We start from the raw sequence: 22,226 nt of genomic DNA on the forward strand, positions 1-22,226 counted from the left end.
GCAAAATAGCACTATTTGATAGAACCAATTTTCAGTGATAAAATGCTATTTTTCTATATAGTCACTGCCATTAGCTATACATTTTTGCCAGCAATCAAGAAGAGCCTGTATGTTGTACTTGTAAAAAAAAGCTGCGCTAGTGCAGATGACCCACAGTTTCAGAAGAGAAAGATTGTCATCTTTACTGGTCTGACTCTGAAAGTTTGAGCCTTCAACATAGTCAGCATTGTAATTTGTCAGAGTTGCTGCTTTGTCCAGGTTCCAGGAAATCCAGAAGGATCACCCCTTTTCTATTCCAAAAGACAGTGAAAATTATTTTACCCACTGAGGGCTGTGTCTTGAACTTTTTCTTTGAAGAGCAATTCATGTCACCACTCCATGAGCCATGATTTTGACTCTGGCTTATGGTGGTGATGTCACATCTTGCCACCAGTAATGGTGTGATGCAGGAAATTCTCACATTCAGCCCTATATAGCTCAACAGGGCTTGACAAACTTCAGTGTGGCCTGCTCTCTTTCCCTGTGTGAGCTTACATGGGACACATCTGAGCACAAACTTCACAGCATTCCAATGTTGCCAGCATCATTGCTATTCAGCTCAGTACGCAATTCCCTAGCCATAATCTGTTGATTCATACAGATGCGTTGGTTGAGACAATCTTCAGTTTGTGGTGTGACAGCTGTGCATGATTGTCTGGAACACGATTTGTCTTTCATGTCTTTCATGTTGTCATGTTGCTTTCATTGCTGAAATGTTTCACCTACCGCCTCACTGTGCTCTCATCCACTGTTGGGTTGTAACCAACATTCAGCAAGCATCAATGAATGCCAGTGAGTGCAATTTCTTCTGTAGATTCTATTACACACTTTTGCTTCATATGCGCTTCCACATCAGGTGTCATTTTATCCACCTGTCTCTTCTGTCATCTGTAATACAGCAACAAAATGTACCACTACTGCCATGCCACCAACATCTGTCTCTGACACCTTGAGCCAACATAATAGAGTGGGAGGAATTACTTTTGGAGCAGTCCTTGTACAAAATGCACCTTTACATTCACTACATGTGCTTTTGATTTGAAGAATGTGTATTAAACAGGAAGGTTCTTCTGAAGTTTAACATGACTCAAGAAGAGAAAAAAGGAATTTGTTTCCCTAGCCTTTTCTGAGTTGTACAGAATTTTCAAAACTGCACTTCTAACATTTAGATGGCAAATCACATCTGTTATTACACATCAGTGTACTTTTCAGTGGCTAGCTAGAAAAAGTAGGAGGAAAACAAAACTGATGGGGAGGGGATGGTAATTGAGATCTATAGAAGCTAATGTCTTAGCTGTGGATGTAAGAAGTACTGATAGTTTGAAGCAACCAAAAACAAAAATACAGAAACCAGTGAACTGTTTAATGTGTTAAGAGCATGTTTAGCTGGAGTGTTTCAAAAATTTCTATAGTATTCTGCAAGTATGAATAGCTAGCAGAAAGTTGTACATCAGTCAGTGATTTTTTCAAATGTTTTTGTCACTTATACAAAAAGTATTCTCCATGCTTGATAACTCAGATAAGGCTGAGTGGCATGTATTTGCTTCTTTGTCAACTGAAGTAATTTAGCTGTAATTACAGCTTCCAGTCATAAAAACTAACACCACTGTTATCAGAGTAGGGATTTATTTACTTTTTCCAAATTCCCTTTTAAGTGAGAAATAGAATTCACACACATTGAGCATGGCCACAAATAAATAAAAGCAAAATAGCAGATTCTTTTGCACCACAGTGTTGAACATGTATAACGTGCATAACATTGTACCTTTATTCTATAGCATTGGTCTAGACATTTTCATTTGGGATTAATTATCTAAATTCAAACTAAATATTTTAATATATGGAGTGTTGCATTACAAATTAATACACGAGAAAAAAATTGTATTAATAAAGTCTTAAAAAAATGGAGGTAAACGGTATGATATTAGAAATGAAATTCAGTTTCTGATATCACTAGAAGGAATTTCTAAGCTATAGACTGACAGATTTTTTTTTTTCAAATAAAATCACACACAAAAAAATTCTTTCTCTGCATCCTCATATTGACCGAATCACTCCTTCCTGTTAGACTTCAGTGGGAAAATGGCTTTGACTCCTTTCCTACCTTTTCTCCACACATTAGATTTTGTCACTGCTCCTCAGCACAGCTAAAACTCCAGTGTTCATCTCAAGCTTCAAATTTCTCTAGCATTCATTATTTCATCATCCTCTCAGGACTCCCAGGCATTGTATTTCAGTCAAAACATGACCACAGAATTAACCTTTTGGTTTGTTCATCAGTTTGTCATTTTGCTTTTAAATTCCTCAAAGGATTAACTTGACAAGTGCACGCTATTTTTTGTTATTTTTTGGAAATGCTGCACAGTTCACAGCTGCCCTGTCTTTATTCCTTTCTCTTATTTCCTATTATCCCATCAGGACTTCCAGCCTAATGGTACCAATTTATGGTACCGTTATAAAACTGTTATGTCTGTCTCTGCTTACTGTTCATTTCATCCCCTAAGGACTATTTTCTTGAGGCTGAATACAGGATATTCTATATGGCATCAGATGTCAACATTTAGGGAACTGAATTTCACTGTAAATGCTCAGCTGAAAGGCATAGAGCTCATTATCAGAAGCTGAGATGCAATTGACTGGTACCCCAAATCAAATTCTCCATCTCTCCTGTTCCCTCCCTCCACCTGTATAAAATACAATACAATACAATACATACAATATATATAAAAAGAGATAGTTAAGAATTGTCCATGTTACATTTGTGAATGAGTTGGTACATACATCTTCAAATTATGGTACTCTACAGTTCACAAAGATAACTTTGATGCTGAAGAATTAAGAGGAATTTCCCTTAGGCTTACTTTAAAAAAAAAAAAAAAATTAAACATTTGTCCATTAGAAGTATGCCACAGCTTAAAAGAAGTGAAAGAATCTCTTTCAGGTGTTTTTTTTCTTGCACATGTTGCAGTTTACCAATTATTGTGGCCAGATTATTTACTCCTATAGGAAACTGTTCTACTCTCCGCTTGTCTATGGAAAAGAAGAGAGTTGATGTGTCTCCAGCGTCTTAAAAGAGAACAACCTTATTCTGTGACATAGCAGTGGGAACAGGTCTGAGCTAGAAAATGTAAGAAAAGAAAATATTGGAATCAGATCCAAAAGGTTGAACATAGTACTATTTCTTTTTCAGCACCTCAGATAAACTCCACAAATATAAAAAGAACTTTAAAAATGTCTTATTTGAACCCGTTCCAAATGTCTGTATTCCTGATGTCACAGCATGCTGAGCAACATTTAGCAGCTGCTGCTATCAAGCAGATAGTTCCTTTGTTTACTGAGTTACTGGCTCTCCTTGGTCTCTATATGTGTGTCCCTTTTTTTTCTTGAGATTTATCAAAATGTTAAAGCCAAAGCAGAACATTGTTAGATGCAGGAAAAAACTAATCGGAGTCACTCTGACAATGAGGTTAAGTGGGTAAGGGAATCTCAGTGCTCCTATGGGCTTCTCCAGTGAGAGTCCTTTACTTCTAATCGATATGGTAGATAGTTCGAGTGGCAAAATTCAGGTTTTGAGAACTGATTCTCTTTGATATGTATGATTTTATGAGAGGGCGTATATGTGTCCTAAGGATAAGGGATTAAATATTTTTCTCAGTAGAAAGAAGAAAGAACGCAGGGCAATTTCAGAATTCTTTTTGTTTTTTATATTCTTCCATGGAGTTTAGAGAAAGATCCAGTTGCTTTATACACTGATGACCTATGTTAGGCACTGAGCATATATTATTATTTGTTTTGTTGGTTTTTTTCCCCACATTCCCGTGGCTAGAAATACCTTTTCTCATTACAAATCAAGGCAACGCCTGCTGTAGATTACCAATCTACATTTAATTAAGCTCCTTGCCGCAGCTCATATTTCATTAACTAACATCTGCATTTTGTTTCATTAAATATTCTTCAGTGACTTATTACTCTCCTTCTTTGTATTATATGGAGAAAGGAATATGTAGTATCATACTACTGATGATTTTCTGCAGAACCTAGTTTGATGTCTACTGTTACACTTAACTGTAAATTGATTTACATTTGCATTGGTCCTCTATTCATTTACAGGGACACTTCACCATTCTTTTTCTAAAGAGACAATGAGTGAAATGAAATAAAACAATTGACATAACTGAACAAAAATTGCCTGAATACAGTAGTTTTGTATAATGGGAAAAGCCTCCAGGATTGTGCATAACCTTACTAGGAAAGCTCTCTCTTTTCAAAGTTGTTATGTTTTCAGTGGGTTCTCTTGAAACTAATAAAATAGAAGAATTAATGACATAAAAGATGTTTATCAGTGTCCGTGTGAACAAGTAAGTACTCTTTGGCCAGTGAGGTCGGCATTCAGACTATGACAGTCAGGTAGTCCTTTTCTATTATAAATATGTCCCTATAATTTGTTTATTTGTTTATTCATTTATTCATTTCAATATAAAATTTCAGGAGAAACATGTACTGCTCATGTGAACGAGTGTCTAGACAGACCCTGTTGGAATGGAGGAACATGTGAAGAGGACATAAATGGCTTCAAATGCAATTGCCCTCTTGGTAGGTGTTCACATATATTTTTAATACAATTGCTAATTTGACACTGTGTATAAGTTCCATGCTTATAACTTATGTGCTATGATATCTCATATGCTTAAAGCACCTTGCTTGCATTTTGAAAGGTACAGATCTAGTTATTTAAATGAATGAAAATCAAAATCGTATCAATGAGTGTCCATGATTTGGTTATGACCAACTTAAATATGTAAATGCAATAAAACTGGAGATTTCTAATTATTTAGTGTCTATTTATATATTTGACCATATAGCAACACATTTATTGATGAAATTATACATTTTAGACAGTAAAATATTTTGAAATTTAAAAATATCCAAAATCCTAGTCTTTGGAATCCTATTATATTTACTGCACTACTCACAACTGAAGCGCACACTGATATAAAGTATACATGAGATCAATCAGCTTGCCCAGGTATGTGCATTTTGTGTCATCTGAGGTGCCCTTAAGTATCTACAATATTGCATGAGACTGGCAGATATGGTGCTGGATACAAAAGACATACCAGACAAATCAGGCAGCAACTGTATTGAGCATATAGTGTAAATAAATAAATAAATATAAAATATATAAACAAAATGCATCAAAATAAAAGGAGAAAGAAATATGATGCTGAATATTTTGTTAATGATATATGATGATAATATTGTGATAATGATATATATTATGATGATAATATTTTGCTAATGATATATACAGTAAATAATTTATGATTTTGCAAGTTATTGTATGCATGTTAAAAAAATGTAGAAAACGATGGGTTAGAAATTCCTGAGATTAGAAACCCCTTAGCTAAGATCAGTAGGCTTTGTCAAATTTTTATAAGCATAAGGGCCAAAGGAAGCTGAAATAGAAAGACTAATAAGCTCACCTATAAATACAGATAATAAATTACTGATAAACTTTATAGAAAGGTTTTTGATTTTGGCATTCAGACATTGTTACCATGGAAAACAAGGTTAGAAAATATGTTTTTATGTGAGTGTATTCTAAGAGGGCTTACAGAATTACTGAGGTGTTTAGAAAAGAAACTGATGGAAATCTGTGAAACCTGAAAATGCCTGAATGATGAAACATGTCTTCAATCATCCCTGTTAAACTAAACAATTGTTTTAAAAGCACTTTAAACTTAGTATCAAAGGATCTTTAAATGTTTCAAGAGTAGTATTCAGTTGAATTTGGAACTGAAAACTATACTGAGCTATGTTTTCAAATGCAAGGCACTGCTTTTGTGTTTGTTGCTTCGTATATGTGTATATTCAACTATTACTGAATTAGGGCTGTACCTAAAACATCATAAACAATATTTCCTGTGTTATTCTGAGATGAAGATTTTCATCTTCAATATACTGCTCTGCTGTCCTCTGTTTAGTTCCCATTTGCTAACACTCTTACATGGGTTGGAACTTCAGACAGAAGTATCCGTCTTGTACTTCTTTGCACAGATCTGAAAGGAAAATGCTTTTCACACAGTAGAATGTGTCATTGATAGGAGAGCAAATTATTGTGACATTGTCTCAGTAAGTCAGTTGCACCTCCTTCTTTAGAGATAGGAGACAATGTAAACAGGGCTCATTCAATGAAGTTTTATTATAATTTTCTGTGTGTTTATATGTGGTTTGGATAATATATTGATTTGTTAGGAACAGTGAGGTTTATGTAATACACATAAATAGAAGAAAAAAAACTAGAATTTTATTCTACTGACTCTAAAAATACTATAAATAGCAGTGATTCTTTGTCATTATCAAAGGATTGAGTAACTGTCAGTGAACCAGAGGTGATAAGTTATTTTTGAAGATCTGTACTTGCTTCTGTACTTACATGTGCAGTGACACTAATAATAATACGGGAAGCTGAGCTAGAGATGGCAAAAATTGTGTAGTGGTGTGCATACCTAACAAACAAACTGAAAAGATGAGAGTTTTAAGCTAAACATTATATGGATTCATTTCTTGCCTGTGGGTAAATTAATATCCACAGTTCATATTCTTGTGATGAAGCTGTAGATAAGCAAATGTATCTCTGAAAGATATTGCAATGATTAAATAGAAAATAAAAATCACTGTATTACTGGATATTTTTACTGTTGTCTTGGTCCCAATAAGAGCATCAATTTGTAAGATAGGGCATTCTACTCTAATTAATCCTTAAGTGAAAAATAACAATTTATACTTCATACATTCATGGGAAAAGCACCATATTTGTTTTCTGAGACAACAGATCTGCTCAGAATCTGGTCCTTAATAGCAGACTTTTAGCAAGTACCTAAACAAATAATTTTAGAAAGTCTCCAGATTAGTAATATTTGTATTCAATACAAAGACATAAGTCAGTACAGAGAGTTTGGATATGCCCTAATTATCAGATGTCTTTCCACAAGAGACCTTTCAACATTGTTGAATATGCTACAAATAGTGAACAGAAAGACCTTTACGCTGTACACAATGGAGGTTCTATTTCTGTTTGTAGTAAAATTACTATTTTACCCAGAATCATAACTCATTTTGCTAAACAAAACTTAGAATAACTGTGTTGGACAACAAATACGTCAGCAGTATGTCATGTAAAAAAGCATTATCATTACTTTGACTAAAAACTTCGGTGGTGGTGATCATTAGGAGTTATATATTTGTAATGAATTTAACATAACATAATGTGCTTAAAAATATTTTTTTTTCCTTCAAATTATGCCATAACAGTAAGGCCATCTATATGGGGCTTTTAGAGCATAAGTTATTTTGATGTACAATTTAGAAGTAAAACTATGAATTTCCTTTTAGTTTAGGCTTAATAGTGGAGGAATGCTGCATAAATGGCATTTCCTGAATCACAGAGAAGGGATATCTGGAGACCATTTGGTCCAAGCCCTACTCAAGCGGGACAGTCAGAGCAGGGTGCCCTGAACAATGTTAAGGCAGCTTCTGAAGATCTCCAAGGAGGAGACTGCACAGCCTCTGGGTAGCCTATGCCAGTGCTCTGGCACCTACAAAATACAGAACGGCTTACTGGTGTTTAGACAGAGCCTCTTCTGTTCCAGTTGCCTCTGGCTATCACTGAAAAGAGCCTGGCTCTGTGTTCTTTGCATCTACCCTTCAGGTATTTGTACACATTGATAATATCCTCCCTGAGCCACCTCTTCACCAGCCTGAATGCTCTCAAATCTCTCAGGCTCTCCTCACAGGAGAGGTGCTCCAGATCCTTGATCTTCTTGGTGGCCTTGTGTTGCTCTCTTTCCCGTGTGATGATGTCTCTCTTGTGCTGGGCTAGGGGCAGAACTGAGCACAGGACTCCAGGTATGGTCTCACCAATGTTGCGTAGAGGGGAAGGATCACCTCTCTTGATCAGCTGGCAATACTTTGCCTAATGCAGCAAAGAATACCATTAGTCAATCGCAAACCTGAATATTTTTGAAAAAAAAAAAAAGAAAAAGAAAAAAATACTTATTTTTATCTTATACATGTTTTTAAAGCAAACTTGATGTAATGGTAGGAGTTCTTTATTATTAAGATATAGATATAGAGAGATGTCTTAATAATAAAAATATTATGTTATAGGAATATTTTACATGTCTATATATATAATTTTATATAATTTATATAATATAGTATATAAAATTATATAAAACAATAAAAATAATATAATTAATAATAATACAAAAATAAATAATAAAATATATCTTAATGTATTAATATATTGTTAATAATAATTTATTGTATTAATATATTGTTAGTAATAATTTGTTATATTAATATATTGATAGTATGTTAATGATATATCTCAATATATATATATGTATACACACATGTTATATATAAATATATTTATACACTTTCTAATGTGGTTACACATGATATATACTGTTGTGTCTGGAAATGCATAACTGCCACAATGAGAATAAATGAGAAGGTGAACATGACGGATGAAAGGCTTGAAGGGCTAGATTCTTTACTGTACTGTGTAATCTAGATGTTCGGTTGAATTTCAAGAGAACAAGATAATTAGTATGACTAAAAAGCTAGTTCATTAACCCAAAAAGAAAGCCATGCTAGTAGTTATGTTGCTTCTGATACTGAAGCAAGCTCCTTCAGATATTGTGTCTTTATAAAGGACTATATTTAAGAAGAATGGAGTTACAGAACACTTTGCAGTCGGCTGGAGTTAAGATAATTCCACTGTCAGAATGGAGTTACAGACTTATCAAACTATTTTTGAGTGAAATTACAGGCCTTTCATTTTTATTTTAATTAAATAAGAGTTTGTAGCAGGAAATGTGCAAGGAATGAGAAAGGAGAGCTCTGCTTTACCAGGGAAATTTTCTACGTGTTCCAATCTGTCATATTAATGCTCATAGATATCAGGATAGATCATACTTTTGGAAATTTTCATAGATTGAAGAGTGAAGAACTTACTATTTTCAAAATTTGGTGTCTTTTTTAACAACAAAATTGCCATGATAAAAATAATAATGTTTCCAGTGAAACTAGGGTAAACTGACATTTCACACTTCAGTAATTCAGCCAAAATAATTTTCTTATAATATTGATGCCTTTCAGTTTATTAAATATATATATATTATGTCTCAAAAGAAATATTTGAATTTAGTGCTGCATCTGCACTAGGAGCTCAGATGTCTTTTCTCATTTTGAGATCACTCAAAAACTAGATTCAAAAATCAAGATGCTTTGAAGTTTAACTAAGCATATTAATTAAATTTCATGTGTTTTTAATGACTAATGACTTTTAATGACTATCTCAGTTTTAACTACTCTATAGAATATTAAAGAAAATGCTTATTTTCACCAGTAGTAAAAGATTTCAAAATTGCAAGCAAATTTGCAAAAAATGTAATATTTCATAAAATTGCTATGCAAAATTGCAAGCATTTTCTTCATTCCTTTCACTGTTATATAAATCATACATCAATATAAAAATTCAGTGCAAGCCCTCCAAAACAAAACCTAATCAATAGAATGTTTATATATTAAAACTACAGTGAATAATACTGGAACAATACTTATTTATCTAAAACAAAGTAATGTTTTTATTGATACCTTAAAATAAACATATGTATCAGTGAAGGTATATGTAAAGAAAATGTCAATGCAGTTGTGAAAAATAATTTCTTGCACAAAAATGTTTAGGTATGTAATATTTTTTGATAGGTTTAAAGCATTGTAGTCATTAGTACTTCCATTTGTTAAAATATGTTTCATATTTTAAGGGATTCAATTCTGCCACCATAAGAGCAAAAATTTCTTGTTGCTGAATTAACTATTTTTAGTATACTCTTATTTTCTGATTCACAGCTCATATGTTAAGTATACAGAAAATTTTCTGTAAACTTTAAGTGAGAGTATCCTATTCAATAAAAACAAGGAAAACAGATCATCTTTGAGAATCTTACTATTCAATATTAATCTTTCTTATGGCTCAAGGTATTAGCCTAGCTTGGATTCATTAATACACGGAGAACATCCACATTCACAGCAGTAATATAAATAGCAAAATACTAATTTGATTCACAACAATTCTTGCAATATGTTTTCCTTGAAATCATGTTTTCACTCTGATACAAAAGCAGGGATTGTAATTCCCTCCACTCCTTCATAGAATCATAGAATGGCCTGGGATGAGTAGGACCATAACGATCATTTAGTTTCAACCCCCCTGCGATGTGCAGGGTCTCCAACCACTAGACCAGGCTGCCCAGAGCCACATCCAGCCTGGCCTTGAATGCCTCCAGGGATGGGGCATCCACAACCTCCTTGGACAACCTGTTCCAGTGTGTCACCACCCTCTTTGTGAATAGCTTCCTCCTAATATCCAACCTGAATCTCCCCTGTCTTAGTTTAAAACCATGTCCCCCTTGTCATCCAATAGTCATCCAATAAATAAATACAACTCAGAGGAAATTACTTTTTCTTTAATAAGAAAGGACCTTCAGCTGTACAAATTTAATTTAAAGAAATAATAAATAAAATTTAGCACACTTCATATTCGTTCTGCCTCTTCTGAAATCAGACAAATTGTTGTAAGTCTGAGCATGTAAACAGAAATCCACATATATTTATGAAGAAATGTCTTTAGTGATAGATTTTAGTTACTTATGATGCAAAACAAGTATTAGTAATTTGATTTTTTTAGCAAAGAATATTTAGTTTTTGTATATGAAATCCACTCATATGAACATTCTATAGAGCAGTTCAATATACCTTTAGACAAATAACCTTCCAGAGCTTGTGGGATATAATAACAATTTTAAAAGTGATGAAAAATCATTGCAAAAACCATATGGTTTTTGAAAACATATAGCTGTTTTTTTCTTCAGAATACATCTAAAGTTGTAGTAAGTCAGAATGAAAAAGAAAAATATAATAGGCTAGGCTTTCCTACTTTAAGACCTTCAACAGTTTGTAATTTACAAACATGTAAAATAGGATGTCACTTGGAATAAATACACAGCGGACACCAATTGCTGAAAATACTGAGTAATAGAAAAGTACATAAGCTCTTGAAAAGAGTGCCTATTCCCAAAAGATGACATTTGGGAAGTGTAACCCATATTCCTTCTTCACTCACCTATCCAGTGTCAGAAATGTATCTGACCTTATAGGGTTAAACATGGTAGTGAACTCTCTTATTATGCTCAAGGAGGAAAACCTAAATTTTGGAAACAAAGAGAACACCACTAAATAAATTGTACATCTATAAATGATGAAAAGAAGGATTTTTTTGCAGAAAACATTTTAATACATCAAGTTAGTAGAAACACATGATTCTGCTGATATAAAATGCAAAATAAGGCTGATGGCAGAAAGAGTTTAGCTGGTTCTGATGACTGGTTTCTGTTCATCCAAATCTGAATTGTAACAGTAGCTTTCACCTGCATCCTTGGTACCAGTTTAGATATGCCTTCTGCCTCCAGACAGATTCTCAGATCTACCTGAAATACTTCTGATTCTAACACAGTTGTGTAAAATATCTGAAATGCCTATTGTTAGTTGTTTTAGTTTTCAAACTTACATAGTTTCTCTGTCCTAGAGAATGAAGATTGCTCTTCCTTGATCAGAAATCTGAAGAACTATAGGTATTTATCAATTGCAAAGTATACACATATAATTCATTTGTGCCAATTTTATAGAAATGCACCTTATCCTTTATTAGTCTCTATCAGGAGTTTCATTGTCTTAACATGATTGCAATTTATCTCTAAAACTATTATTTTCATTTGACAGATATCCTTTCAGCGTCTTTAAAAATAATTTATTGAAATTCCCTATGGCACAGCTAAGATATTTCTTAAAAATTGCTGGTTACTGCTAGTATGGTTTTGGTATATTCTGATGATTCTTAGGCCTTATACAGGAGATGTTTTTACTCATTTTTTTACTGTTGAACTTTGTCATTTCAGATAATAATATTTCTATTTAGCTGATTAACACAATTGTTAATTGTGGTGTATGATTATCTACCATGAATTTCTTTAGAGGTTTTGTTTTTTAATATAATATAAAGACTACATCCTCTGATAAGGGCACCCTTTTCTGGGAGGATAGAATATACCAATTGAATTTCAATTCTCTGTATTAATTCCTTTCTAAAACAGTAGCTTCTGGAAAAACAGGTAAGCCTAATGATCTCTACCTCTTACTCAATACATGGACTAGTATAGGCACTGCACTGTGTGACAGGCATATTCATTTCTTGTGCAAAGGCAAGTTTTCAGTTCTTGAATCTGGAATGCAAAAAACTAGACATGTACTTGAAAAAGCTGAAAGTTCGGTGACAAGAAACTGAGGCACATCATATCCATAACTCGTGTTTTATATATCTAGGCCAGAAAGACTAACACTGGACTATGCAAGGTGTATTGGGTGTAAACTGACAGATGTTGGCAGTGGAGGGTATGCATGAGAGAGACTAGGGCTGTCCTGTGCTGGCTCCAAAGCCATGTTTTCCATGATGGAAAACATCCAGCCATAACTACAAGTACTAAAGAAAACATGATACACAATACTGTGTTTATGTTACTGTGTGATCTTTTTCACCAGTAAAAGAAAAATAGATCAGTATTCCAAATTTAGTGTACTTAAAAGAACATCATAACTTTGTCCTCATCAATGAAAGGAATGACAATGATTTCAGCGATGGTCCGTATGCAATTTAGCATGTGATACTGAATCTATTACTGAATCTGGCTCAGCACAGGGAGAGTTCTTCACTGGATCTGTCAAGAAACCCAAAGAGCATATAGCTGAACTAACTCATTATAGTATTTGAAACCATGATATGCTCCAGGATTTGTTGAGATTACTGTTTCCGCAAAACATTTTAGCTATCAATGAATCAGGATTTTTAGGAAGAAAATATTCTCAGACTGGAGACTGTTAGATCTGTTCTTGTTCTGAATAATAGCATGCACATTTGCAGAAGTTAGGCATTTATTGCCTGTATGTTTTACTGCCTTGTTAATTCATTGTGCATTGTACTTCATTTGTGTGTTCCAGACTTCTGTTCATTTTTAACTTATCTCTCTTCTTTTTTTATTGTCATTTTGACAATTCTATTGCTCATTGAATCACTGTTACATTCTTTGCCTTTGTGTTTGTTCTTTTCTGAAGACATGTAAAAGTTGGCCCTTCTATTCTTCTCTTAATGGTATTTAGTACTTCTTTTGTTAGATATAATTAATATTTAGAAACACTTATTTATGGAAGGTATGCTCATACAGACTAATTAAACTTCCATTTCTTGCAGGCAGGCCAGTTAGCAAGCATTTTTTTTCTTTTATTTTGTCATCTTAGTATTAACATTCCTTTTCTGATTTACTTGGTAGTTACTTGTTTACTTTACAACTTTCTTTTTACTTCCATTGATGAATCATCTTAATTTACTTTTTTACCTCACATGTTACATTTATGGTAGAATAAAGTAATTTCAGCTGTTCAAAACTTTGGGTATTGTTTATCCATGTTTTCTTTTTCCTTCATTTCATTCCAGGCAAAATATTGTCTAGAATGCCTTTTATGGAGAGAATGACTAACCCATCTTTTTCTTCTAAAATCTTTCAGCTGGATGAGTGCAGGTGTAAAATGGGAGTTTTCATTTTTATATATCTCAGTATAGATAAATATGCCATTAGTTACTGACTACCATTGAAAAGTTCTTAACATAGTATTTTGTTTTGAGAAATATAAAATCATGAATGACTTGAGGAAGATCAATTTATTAAAAGAACATAAGTATTAAGTACCAGCTAAATAAAATTGTAGTAACAAAGAGATTAAAAACCAGCTGTTTCCATGACAACCTCCTTTCCTGGAGTTTCAAAAAATATTTCTGCATTATTCCTGTGCTACTCATCACTTTCATTGCATGTTATTTCAATGGCTAGGTATTTCTATTTTATCCTTATATAAAAAAAAAAAAAAAAAAAAAAAAATCAGATTAGATACATGATAGAATATATTTATTTACTTGTATTGTAGTAGTGCAAGTGAGACCTGATTTACATTAGGGACTTCCATACCGTGTACTTTATGTATGTTTGTATTTTTGCCATAAGCATTAACTTGATCCAGAAAGTTCAGTAGATCTTGTTTTGTTTTGTTTTGCTTTACTTTGGTTGGTTCTAAGTGTAGTTGTCATTGTTGTGAAGAAACTAATCTGAAAATGGTTGAATATATTAAGTATTGCCTTTCCTATCTTTTAGTTACTAGGGCAAGAGGAACAGAGGTGGGATGAATGTTTTATTGGAGGTACCAATCTCTTGTACCAGAGCTTAGGGTGAGAGAGCTTAGACTTAGAAAACTACATTTTAGACAGTGAAATTTGGAAGTAGATGAAATGAGATGAATCCCAGCTGAGAAGTTTGGAATGAGATAAGATGAATCCCAGCTGAATTGAATTTTTTTTTTTCCCTATCACCAGCGATACTGCAGTAAAAATGAATGGTCCTCAGTCCCAGTCTAACACATTTTTACCATCTTCATAATTCAATTTTGGGGATGGTATTTTTGATTTATACACTTTTCTACTGTGTTTTTCTCATTATATCTTAAAGTTTTCAAAAAGTGTTCATCTATTTTAATAAAGCACAATTATTTTTAGATCCTGACTAGCTCTTAAAAGAAGTAGTGGCAATACGTGTATGTACTAGAACTAAGTATGAATACTCACAGAAATAAAATTAAGAAGTTATGTGCAACGGGATACAGGAGCAGAATTTCAATCTGTATGTAACAATGAACATAAGTTACAATAATGCACCATTAAGAAGCTCAGTAAAATGAAACCTCACAAAACCTATCACATAGGTACATCAAGTTCAACATAATTGGCAGTCTTTTCTAAAGAGTAACTCAGATCTAAAACAGTAAAGCTACTGTCTGAGAAGGTTCACTGATAACATTTCAGGTAAGTTGCACACTATCTGTACACACTATACCATACATACAGTATCATAAAAAAAAAGAAAACTGATTGATAGCATTATTTTCTTGCAAATAAATTCTTACCTATCAAGGTAGTCAGCAAAGGCAGATACCCAAAAGAAACACAACCAAAAATGCCTCAGACCAGATTGACACAGTTGACTGTAATAACAGTAAAATCACAGAATCACAGAATTGTAGGAATTGGAAGGAACCTCTGGGGATCATCTAGTCCAACCTCCCTTCCTAAGCAGGCTTTCTATAGTAGGTTGCACAGGAGATAATCCAGGTTGGTTTTGAATATCTCTAAAGGAGACTCCACAACCTCTCTGGGTAGCCCACTCCAGTGCTCTGTCACCCTCAGCATATGAAGTGTCTTTCTATGTTTGTATGGGAAGAATTTTCTATGTTCCAGTTTGTGATGTTTGTTTAGTCTTTGGTCACCATTGAAAAGAGCCAGTCCCCATCTGCTTTACTCCTGACAGTTTTTTATATATTATTATATATTATAAACATATTTATAAACATTGATAAGATCCCCTCTTAATCATCTCTTATTCAGGCTGAACAGTCTGAGGTATCTCAGTCTTTCCTCAAATGGAAGATGCTTCAGGGCCCTAACCATCTTTCTGGCCCTTCACTGGACTCTCTCCAGTAGTTCCCTGTCTTTCTTCACACAGGGAGTAAAGAACTGAACACAGTACTCCAGATGTGGCCTTACCAGGGCGGAGTAGAGGGGGGAGGATAACCTCCCTCAGTCTGCTGGCCGCGTTCTTTTTAATGCATCTCAGAATATCAATGCCCTTCTTGGCCACAGTGGCACACTGCTGGCTCATGGCCAACCTGTTGTCCACCAGAATACCCAGGTCCTTCTCTGTAGAGCTCCTTTCCAGCAAATATTACTGAAGTCACACAGGAACTGAAGGTATCTGTCTGAAAGTTAGATTTTGTTCTAGTAATCTTTAATAGGTTAGTGCATTCATATTAAGTGCTGGGATTTCTTTATCTTGGCAAAATACAGAAGTCAGAACTACACTTGGTAAAATTTGCCAAATGATTTGGGGAACATATTATTTATATAATCTTTAATATTTCTCTTTAAAGTGTTCTCTGCTAGTGGAGTCTTAAGTCTTCAAAATACATAAGATTTTTAATTCTTATACTTATGTTGTAGTTTATTTCATTCCAAGAGATTTTAAATTCCTTACTCACAAACATCCTAATCATTTGCCATTGTATACCCAGTTATCTTAATCTGCCACATGTATTAGTCAATTGTTGGCAGTAGCAGTCCTTGTATTTCAAAAGTTCTTCTGTGTGGAAAAAAAAATCCATTATTAGATTTCATAAGAAAATTCATTTTGCTCATATATAGTAAATTCAAAAAATAAATTGCAAACAAACGTCTTGCTTATTCCTTCCTACCTCTTTTCCACTCTGGCTCAAAGCTCTTATGATGCAATATATACAAGTTTAATTACCGTACTCAAAAGATTAAAGATATGACTTGACTAGGGCTGGGCTGAAGTTTAATCCTTTATTCTATAACATACCCAAATGTCTTGTCATCCAGCTCTTTTGTCCCTCAAATTCTAGTTCTACATTAAGCGTGAGAAGAGTGACACAAGCCAGCAACTGGTTGGACTTATTTTTACCTAGGTTGGACAGAAATTCACAAGTCCAATTTAAATACTCACAATTAGCACACACCTCAGAATGTTATGTTGCTAAAGGAGAGAAATAGTAACTCTTAGGACGCATTTTGCATAAAGTTTTAAGTGCTACCAAGTTTTACCAAGTGCTAAGTCATGATCCAGAAATGCTTCTGTTTTTTCATCACTGTTGTAAAAGTCATTAGGAAGACTAGATGTGCACTGGATAATATAAATCTGTGATGTAAATATTTGAGATTAGTAACACAAATCCTGTTCTCACTTATTAGCTAACCAACTCTTGCTCTTCTTCCTTAGATCTTGTAGTTAGCTGTCCTTTTCTTTCAAGAACACGTTAAGATTTATTTATGCAATGGACTTGTCGCCACCATTTTCATCTTGCTTAAATTTGACAGTATATTTAAGATAGAGAAACATGCAGTGGTTGCATGTTTGGGTGTTAAGATATCCTAACTGTAGGCCAATCGTTTTTTGACATTTAAGGTAATAAATCTATAAGAGCAGCTTCAAAAGCAATGCCTGTTATTTTATTATGGTGGAGCACGATGTCAGAGGTGGGTGTTAGTGTTGGTAGCTGGGAAAGTGCTCTATCAAGTAGTGTTATTGTGCTTTTTGTATTTGTTGTTGTTTACATATAAAAAACAAAACAAAAGACATTACTTTCTGAGCGAGCTATGTAATTTTAGCTGTGTAAAACATACATATCTGTCTGGACCCAATGATACTGCTCCCCCACATAGCTCCCTTACAAGTCTATGATAAGAAAGAGTGGGACAGCATTGTATCTTAACCAAAAGAAGCAGGAGAGCTTTTTGCTTATTTTTGAGGTATTGGAACAGTATCTTTTGATCACTGGCAACCATGGGACATCCACCACCTTGCTAGGAAACCTATTTCAGTGTTTGACCACCCTCACAGAAAAGGAATTTTTCCTAATGCCCAGTATGAGCCTCCCCTGATATAGCTTTGTGCTATTCGCTAGCATCCTGTCATAGGTTACCAGGGAAAAGAGACCACCACTTCCCACTTCTCTTCCCCTCCTCATGAAGTTGCATGGATCAGTAAGATGACAGACATTTATTCGGACTAGACAACCCAGGTGTCGTCAGCCTCTTGGCCCTTTTTCCAGATTTGTTGACCTCCTCTGGATCCTTTCAAGTACCTTCTTTTTTTTTTACTGTGAAGTCCATAACTGTACACAGTATTCAGAGGGAGGCCACACCAATGCTAAATATAGTGGGAGAATTACGTCTTTTGATCTGCTGGCTACTGCGTGTTTAAAGCATCCCAAAGTGTGGTTTGCTATCTTGAACAATGGAGCACACTGCTCTCTCATGCTGAGCCTATTGTACCAAGTATCAGATCCCTTTCTGCTGAGCATCTCCCCAGCCACTCATCTATTCGTCGGAAATGGAGTAAAGTGAAACATATCACTCCATCTGCCTAACCCAGTGTTTTTCTTCATTGAACTTCATGCCATTAATTGCCCAATGCACCAATGTATCTAATATCTCTGTGCAAAGCCTCTGATTCCTTCAAAGACACAACAGAACCTCCAAGTTTAGTATTGTCAGTGGATACTTACTAAGGATGCCTTCCAATCCTGCATCCACATAATTGATAAAAATGTTGAAAAGTTCTAGCCCTAGAACTGAGACATGGGGAAAACTGCTAGTGACTGTCCACCAGCCAGATGTAGCCTCATTGACTGCAGCCCTTAGAGCTCTAACACTGATGACTTCATTACCCAGAGTATCATGAACCTGTTTATTTCGCAGTTGAACGGTTTGTCCAAAAGGATGCCATAAGGGACTGAAATCAAGAAAGCCTATGTCTACTGTTTAATGAATTCTTAATTTTTAGATATTTATCTCTCAGGGCTGAAATCCCTTTTGAATTCTATGCTGTATTAGAGAAAGAGAGCTTACAGTAAAGATTTTTGATCATTGGAGCACAAAAACTCAACTTTCAGTTTTCTGAAATAAATAGAAGTGAAGAACTTTTATATTTATTGGGTTTTTTGAACTTCAAATTGATCAATTGATTTAGTGTTGTGTTGTCTTTTTTCTTGCATACACATGCATAATATCATTGCATAAGGTTTTCTTAAAAATCTTCTTCATATGCAGTTTAACTCCAAAAAAAAATCAGGCTAAACATACTATATTCTTTAAGTGCTTAAGCATATCTTAGTTACCATTTTCAAATTTTAATTTCTAACCAACTTATAACAAATATCAAAAACAAACTTTTTAACAAGTTAGAAAGAAATTACTCTGTATACATTCTAGCATATGAACTAACATGCCAATTTGAAATTATACAGCCAAGAAGTTTCACGACATAATGAGACTTGACATTTCATAAAGAGCTTTATTATAATTTAGAGAAAAAAAAAATAGAACAGTCTTACATTTCAGGAAAATTTATACCTAATACAAAAGATAGGCTATCAGGAAATGTATAAAGTTGATTACACTTGATATTTTGTTGTCTTTTATAAAGGCTGCTGGTTTTCTGGACATCTGCAAGAATATCAGCAAAAATTGCTAATGTCTACAAATTTGCTGTGATTTATGCAGTAGTATCGATCAAATAAACACAATTGTGTATATGATGAATCAAATAATTATTTATTCTACACAATGAAATCCCTGGAAATCATTAATTATACTAAATGTCTTCAAATTACTCATTTTCTATGGAAGAATTAATGTATTACAAATCATCAAAAGACCAATCATTATCAGTGAGACTTGATTACAGAGTAAAATGCACATGAAATGTCTCCAGCAGAAAAATCCTAAAAGCAATGAAAGAAATATTCCTAGTAAATTAATAAGGTTTCTTGAAGAATTGCCTACTGTCATGTTGAAACTGGTATTTAGCTTTTTATTCTTTCTATCTAAAATGCCATGCAGCTTAGCTCATTTTCAAATACGATAGTAGTTAGAAGGGTCTCACCAACTTTTCATTCTGTGCTATGAGACACTTGGAATCTATTTAAAATGCTGCTTTACTTGAAGTATTTCTTCAAGAAATTAGTCAATAGGTATTAACCCAGATGATCACTGTTCTGAAACATACGCTTCCCTCCTCCATTCCTGTCCACTAACTAATGCCTAATGCCACCGACTCCAGTAATGTTAGAAGGAGGTTAATTGGTCATGAATGACCAAGGAACGCCATAGTGTTCCTAAGAAATTTTTTTCTTGCCTCATAAGTTACAAGTTTGATAGCTGTATGTATTTTCACAGGAAAAAAAAAAAAAAAAGGTACTGTATTCACCAACTGGGTGTAATTACAGAAGCACTATTAAATTAAAAAGAAATCCAAGGTAAAATCTTGACTCTCTCAAAATGATATGGAATTTTCTACTTGTCTACAATGAACCATGTATTTTCCAAGGTGAGCATAGCTTTGAAAGGAACATACTTTATGAACTACCAGTTTTGGAAGCACTGAAAAAATAACAGAATGATAAATTGTTGCCTTAGGTGTCAGACTGCATTCAGTTCTGTGTATCTTTTACTAGGGAAAAAAAATCATTTTAATAGTGTGTAAAAATAAAATAAAATAAATATTATTTGAAACGAAAAATGCCTTTTAGCCAAAGATAAATAAAAAAGCAATGTTACCATGGCTTAATTTTCCTTATTTCATAAAATATGATTTCTGATTGTATTTCCATGATCAGTCATAGTCTTCATGTTTCAGGACATAATATACTTCATCCTCCAAGAGTCACAGATACATCTTGGAAACCAAAGTGAAGCTGTCTCAATAATTCTGTCTCAAGCTGTTTTAATAAAATGATTGAAAGTTAAAGTTTAAATGCTGGCCCTGACAAAATGACAGAAGTAAATGCTCTGCTTACCCTAGAGGTGTAGCACTTGTTTGGGCAAACAATGTAGAACAATTGAGAGCAGAGTCTTGGAAGTATAGAGAAAGCTAAGGGTGTAAACCTGAATAAAGAGATGTAGAGTTAGCTCTATGGACAGCAGAGGTAGCTGAAACAGAGAATGGGTGGAGGAGCAGGCAGTCATCAGTGTGCTAACTCTGGAAATATATGCATTTCATCTGTAAAAGGTACTAGAGCAGGAGATCCAAAACAACATTTATCCTCAGGAACTAGAGAAATCGATGTGACCACCTTCTGATAATTTCTGGCCCTCCTCTCAATGGAAGGTTGGAACAATATGATGTTCAGCAGTCCCTTCTGAACTAGACTTTTGCATTATTCTATAGCACCAGCTCCATCTAGACACAATTGTATATCTCCTTTAAGTAGGACAAGGACTACTTTTGCATATATATCAAAGCCTCACAAAAGTGGGCCGATCTGTAAGTACACAGTACTTCTGCTTCCCTATACTTGATTTTAGAAAGTAGAGAAGTAACATTATTTCAGCAATATTTCCATGTATATAAGGAAGATCTATCAAGAGTAATTGGGTGGGAGAACCCTCAAATGGACACACAACATTCGCTGTCAGTTTTGGTAGTGTTATCTGATTTGCAAGGAATGTCATCAATTCTGACATCTGCAATACACTGTAAGATGTATCTTCTCAAATTTGTTAAGTCACAGTGACTGTGTATCTTACATTTGACATGATATGTCTTATATGACATTACTAAATTTATTGTTTCTAAAATTAATAAAAAGTTTGTCATATCAGAATAGAAGCAGAGCAGACATGAGGGAATGCTGTAATTTCACAAAACTGGCAACTTGTTTAGCGTTAATCAAAATGACAGGAGCGTTTACAAAAAATACTTTCATGACTATTGTTTCAGAGAGCAGGTGACTGTTTCACAGTATTTCACTAACAAGACTGAAGATCGTTGGAGATTGTTTCTTTCCAAATATAGTTTTTCAGAATTGATTGAGTACTAGTTTTTTTGTTTTGTTTTGAAAATGACCATTTGTTTCCAACTACACTACCATTCATTATTCACAGTCAGCCCTGCAGTCTAAGTATTTTCTGAATGTCCTCTGAGAACTCACATTTCCTGTAGCAGTGGACTGAAACTGGTATGCAGTTTCTTTTATGTTACCTCTTGACATTTTGTTTGTATCAATACATACAGATACCACTAGATCCAGTTATGTTCTAAAATGCATTCCTGGATACTCTTTATTATTGAAGACATATTACAAAGCAATTTACTATATAAAAACAGTGAAAAAGAAATACTTCTTGCCAGTGGTCAATAGGACTAAGAATATCTACAGTAGCAAATTCGTTGTATTTCCTTCCGTATGACAGTTTTATTAATTTATGTAGGGATAGACAGTAGCAGGTACAGCTTATTCAAACCAGTTGTAGATTACCCAAGAAAGGCAGAGATCATCACTTAGGAACAAAGAAGGAATTGCTTACTTCTTTTCTGAGGATCAGGACTCACTAAACACTTCAAAAGAAGCAATCTGCTGGTAGAGAAGCTTCTCTTGTGGCAGCC

At 34.1% G+C, this 22,226-nt stretch overlaps 1 protein-coding gene across 1 annotated transcript in view; it reads left to right on the forward strand.

The window, feature by feature from the left end:
• EYS (eyes shut homolog) overlaps positions 1-22,226 on the forward strand; it is a 676,382-nt gene that overhangs the window by 21,648 nt on the left and 632,508 nt on the right. The window contains exon 4 of the mRNA XM_040698528.2: positions 4,528-4,632. Coding sequence (XP_040554462.1) covers positions 4,528-4,632 — 105 coding nt within the window. The remainder of the gene's footprint in view (positions 1-4,527; positions 4,633-22,226) is intronic.

The sequence above is a fragment of the Gallus gallus genome, chromosome 3 (assembly GCF_016699485.2).
Source record: "Gallus gallus isolate bGalGal1 chromosome 3, bGalGal1.mat.broiler.GRCg7b, whole genome shotgun sequence".
Classification (NCBI taxonomy): domain Eukaryota; kingdom Metazoa; phylum Chordata; class Aves; order Galliformes; family Phasianidae; genus Gallus; species Gallus gallus.